We start from the raw sequence: 5000 nt of genomic DNA on the forward strand, positions 1-5000 counted from the left end.
CAATGCACCGAGCCCAACCTGAATACCACTCACCCGTGGAGATCGCGCTGATTGGGGAAAACGATGTACGGTGCATGCACTTTGACATCCAGATCTATCATCTACACACATCGGTCAAGCACAGAGGTACAGCATAGAACAGGTCTATCATCTACATATTGGTCAAGCACAGAGGCACAGCATAGAACAGGTCTATCATCTACCGATACACACTTCGGTCAAGCACAGAGGTACAGCATAGAACCACAGTACATGACATGCCTCCATCAAGATACGACTAGCCTCTCCTGCATTGCTCAGCCAATAGGCACAAAACAAAAAAGTGTTACATCTCTCATACTATACACATAGAGGTTCACAATCTCAACATTTCCCCTTCGGTTCTTCCTATAGTACACGCACACATCGCAATGACATTCATAATCAACATCGCATCCGGTCAATTGTGGCAATCTGTAACCTTCCATCAGGCGTGCACGTAAGAACATGATACACATATTATTTTGCTTTGTTCTTCATGTCACATTCGATGGAGATTCACCGATGAACGTAGATGAAAACTTTTCTGAACCTTTAATTAATACCATGCATATATCATTCTACTACTGTCTAATACATTACGGTACTATGTCAGCATGACTGTTATATTTACAGCAACAATGGTCTTGTCTGTGGCACACAGACACACATGTAGTTGCCAAACTGATTGCCAGCTTGTAAGATTTCAACCGCTGCTGGAATAGTGATAAGGTAAAGATTCATCCAGTCGAGTACCAAATACTTTACTATGCATAGCTCCCTGTCAACTCAATCACCGTCCGTACCCATCCAGTCGAGTACCAAATACTTTACTATGCATAGCTCCCTGTCAACTCAATCACCGTCCGTACCTTGCGCTTCTCAAGTGCATCGTAGATCTCAATCTTGCTGATTTCCTTCAAACCCTGCCGTATCTCTTGCAGCTTGCGATTGGCAGCGGCTGACACACTACGGGCACAAAGAAAAATATGAAAACCCAAAACAATACTAGTACCCCAAGTCAGTCCCGTGGACAACCACACTGTGACACAGAACTCAGCACTCGTCCAGGAGAATGGCTTCTACACGTTACAGATGATGTGTGCATCAGTAAAGACAAACCTAGATGAGATCTTCTTTCAAACTTTTTTAGTATTCTCTACTGTGGATGGGTTCTGGACAAGGGGACTACAGGCTGAGAGGACAGAATGCATACATATATGTTGTGAGATATCATTTTCATATCCAATAGTTGGTTCCTGTCATCTGGTAGCAAGCGCCCCGTTTTGTCACAACGTCTGATTTGGAAAACTCCCATCGTACAAGCAGGTGAGACATCTATATTTGGACTAGCCCAAATATTATTGAATGCCTCATTCGGCAGCCTTAATTCATATGCCCCGGACAAACACAGGAATTCTGTTCAAAAGAGGGCACATGTCGGCCCCAGTACATGTATCTGCAAACAAGCCTTACCTTGTCAATGCCAGAGGCTCGGGACGGTCGAAGAAACGGACAACCTCAAAAGCCGACTCCTACCAACAGCAGAACGAGGACAACATACCGACAGCAGAACGAGGACAACATACCAACAGCAGAACGAGGACAACATACCGACAGCAGAACGAGGACAACATACCAACAGCAGAACGAGGACAACATACCAACAGCAGAACGAGGACAACATACCAACAGCAGACGCTAATGTATACAGTAATGCCATGTGCTGAAGTAAAGAATGAGGGGAGGGGGATAATGCACCAGCCTGGACTCGTTCTTATTTGTCAAAGCTCCAGCCTCTCTTATTTTGCTTGACGTGGCCACAGTTTTCATGCAATATTATCATGAAACCTATTCCAACTTCACAACATTCCACCAAGAGTAATTCACAGAACTACACTAAACATGAAGTTGGTTGTTCCAACTAGGAACACACGCTTCTTGCCGAACTTGACACGTCAATGACTCACGAGGGGTGCTTTCTTGCAGGTTTGCCGAGTGGAAGGTGCGACGTGCTCCTCGTGTGCTCCGGATGGCAGTCGTGAGTCAGTCAAGTGTCAGGTTCGGCAATAAGCGTGTGTTCCTAGTTGGAACAACCAACTTCATGACTAATACCGCCAAAGTCGCAACTTCTAAGTTTACATTAAACATATTTAGAATAATGTAGGGCGCATCACGCAGCTTTATTAGTAAAAATGGGTTGTGAACAACGCTGGCTCACAATCAATCACTGCATTTCACAAATTCATTTCATTTTTTCCTGAAACGAATAATTAGTGAAATGCAGTGATTGAATGTGAGCCAGTGTTGCTCCCAACCCATTTTTACACTGAACATATTCTTACCAATCATTCCACGCCACTGGCATCTTCCCACCTTTGGGAGAAATGCCAGCCTAGCAGTTCTTTGGTACCCAACAACACTAAACTCCAGCACACACTATAATGCCAGTTGGTATAATAAATCACCTGGTATTATATTGGGTGTGCTGTTCTATCGCAGTGATGATGAATCAGAATTTATGATCTCCCTTTATTGAAACGTCAATGTTTGTCTTTGTGCCAAGCAGCAGTCCAGCTGTTTTCCGTGGGTAGAAATATGGTAGCAGAGCAGGGTTAGTCAGTATGAGTAGTAGTCATGCCGGAACAAGAAAGTGAAATATGTCACTTCTCTGCGGTTGACGTCACAGTATGAGAATTAGCAGAGAAGTAGTGTTCTCTGTCCACCCGGGAACGGGTACGAGGGAGCACGGTGTGGGATAAAAGGAGGTGACGAGTGCAGGGTCGGCCTCTTTTGTCTTTGTGCGGAGAGTTGAGTGAGAGTTGTGAATTATTTAATTTGAAAGTTTTGGTTCGTGAAAAGAATGTCGAGGTCAAGAAGTGTGTCGCCGAGTGGTAGTGGTAGTGAGAGTGAAGGGTATGTTGAGGAGAGTAGGAGGATGAGAGAGATGGCTGCGAGATTGGAGACGTTGGAGAGGAAGTTGGAGAAGTCTAGTCGTAAGAGGAAAAGAGAGGATAGGAGTGACAGTGAGAGTGAGAGTGAGTCAGAGAGGAGCAGAAGCAGGAGAAGTGGCAGGAGTAGAAGTAGCAAGAGAAACAGCAAGAAGAGCAAGAGGAGCAAGGAAAGTAAGCAGGTGAAGAGGGAGAGACAGGACGAGAGGATGGCGGCGGCAAGAAAGAGAAGTTGGAAGGCCAAGGCCCACGAGGAGCAGTTCTGCGTGATCAGTAAGGCGTTGGAGCCTCTAGCCAAGGCAAGGCAGAAGGCGGAGCGTCGAGGCGAGAAAGACATCGCCAGAAACATCGAGGAAGGTGAGAACGTCCTCCAGCGGCGCGTCAAGCTATTGCTGTTTGCGGACGCCGAAGGGTGGTCGGCCGCAAACATATATGACGGAAAAATGGAGTGCGGGTCCGATACGGACGATGAGCGGAGGATGAGGAGGGCCAGGGCGGAGGCCAAGGAGGGGAAGATTATGCTGTGGTGGCCCCCACTGGCAATGTTCACGTGTTCAATAGTGGTGTACACGTATGAGTGAGTGTGCGGATGTGTGCGCAACGAGTGAGTGCAGGGTGGACAGAGAAGTGTCAAGATGCTGAGGATTCCACGATGCAAGCGAGTGGGTCCGAAGTAGTGGAAGGGCAGGATGCCATCAGCGCAGCATCCGCGCCGCCAACGGAGCTTGAAGCTCAACAGCAACGACGCATATTGATCACCAAGGCCAAAGCGGAAAATATGCAGCGGAAAAGAAATTTTACTTGTGCAAAGCGCGCTCTGCGTGTGGTGCTCCGAGGTCAAGTCGTGGACGCAGTTGGCGCCAATGAGTTGTTCCAGGACTTAGAAAAAGCCGAACAAGGTGTCAATAGTATCTTGCTTGAGTTGCAAGGGATATTCGAGCTGTTTTCCACGGGTACAACTGAATCTATAACATTCGGACACAAGGGGAAAACCTACCGTGAAGTAGGTAACACGCAGCAGCAACGACAAAGACGTGCATTGCGTACTAGGGCGGATAAAGCGCTGTGGTTTGCAGAATCCTTCGGGTTCAACATACAATTCTTGCATCTGCGGGAACGTCAAACGCAGGAAGAGGTGCACCACCAATTCTCCAATGAAGATATGCACGAAGGAAGGAGTTATCATGACAGCTGGCAACTGTGACAACAAGTGGAAGACGCTGTTGAGCGTCTAAGCAGGTAGAGGACCACAACTCCAAGTCAGGCAACGATGCCAAAAAAGATTCACCCTTCCATACGAAAACTGGAGCAATAATCGGCGACCGGGCTTCAACAAGGCCAAAGTCCCTTGTGGGTTCTGGACATACCGTCCCTGCAGCCGTCCCCGTGGAGAGTTCCCCAGCATCCTGGGCAAGTGAGCCGTCTTCAACTGGAGATGCTGAGGGTGGTGTTATCAGCTTGGTTGCTGGCATGACACGTTCAGACAGTGATGAGCCTGACAGCGACGTGGACTCTGCTCAGCCTCAAACCAAGAGGGTCTGCACTACACCCATTCCAGCAGCCAAATGCAAGCAGATGAGGGAGAGCGAGACCATGCCAAAGAAGAGGACGGCAGCAGGAAATACCTCGCCTATGTCCATTTTTTCAGACCGGACTTCCAGCGTTACAGAACAAAATGGAAAATTATCAACGTGCGAAGGAAAAACATGGAAGAAGAAAATCAGATACAAAATGAGCAGTTTCCCTGCATGCTTGAATACACAGCGACACGAGCACGTGCAATTCACGCCGTTCGATTTTTGGAAGAGATTAAACCAGTTCCAATAATTTAAGATTCAAACATCGATTTATGGGCGAAATCGAATGCACCTATTGTATGCTTGAGTATAGTATTGCAGTACTTTTCTTGTTGGTCATTGGAGTGATAATATCATCACTCAAATAACCGCCAACAAAAAGCACTACACACATGTTGATACAACATACGGTCAGTACAGAAACGTGTAATCGCAGGGTCCAGCACAACAGCGC

At 47.1% G+C, this 5000-nt stretch overlaps 1 protein-coding gene across 1 annotated transcript in view; it reads right to left on the reverse strand.

The window, feature by feature from the left end:
- LOC135810050 (intermembrane lipid transfer protein VPS13C-like) overlaps positions 1 to 5000 on the reverse strand; it is a gene marked incomplete in the record, with an annotated part of 102930 nt that overhangs the window by 83793 nt on the left and 14137 nt on the right. The window contains 3 exon segments of the mRNA XM_065323517.1: positions 34 to 101; positions 891 to 987; positions 1495 to 1553. Of these exon segments, the coding sequence (XP_065179589.1) occupies positions 34 to 101; positions 891 to 987; positions 1495 to 1553 (224 nt within the window).

Source organism: Sycon ciliatum, chromosome 2 (genome assembly GCF_964019385.1).
Source record: "Sycon ciliatum chromosome 2, ocSycCili1.1, whole genome shotgun sequence".
Classification (NCBI taxonomy): Eukaryota; Metazoa; Porifera; class Calcarea; order Leucosolenida; family Sycettidae; genus Sycon; species Sycon ciliatum.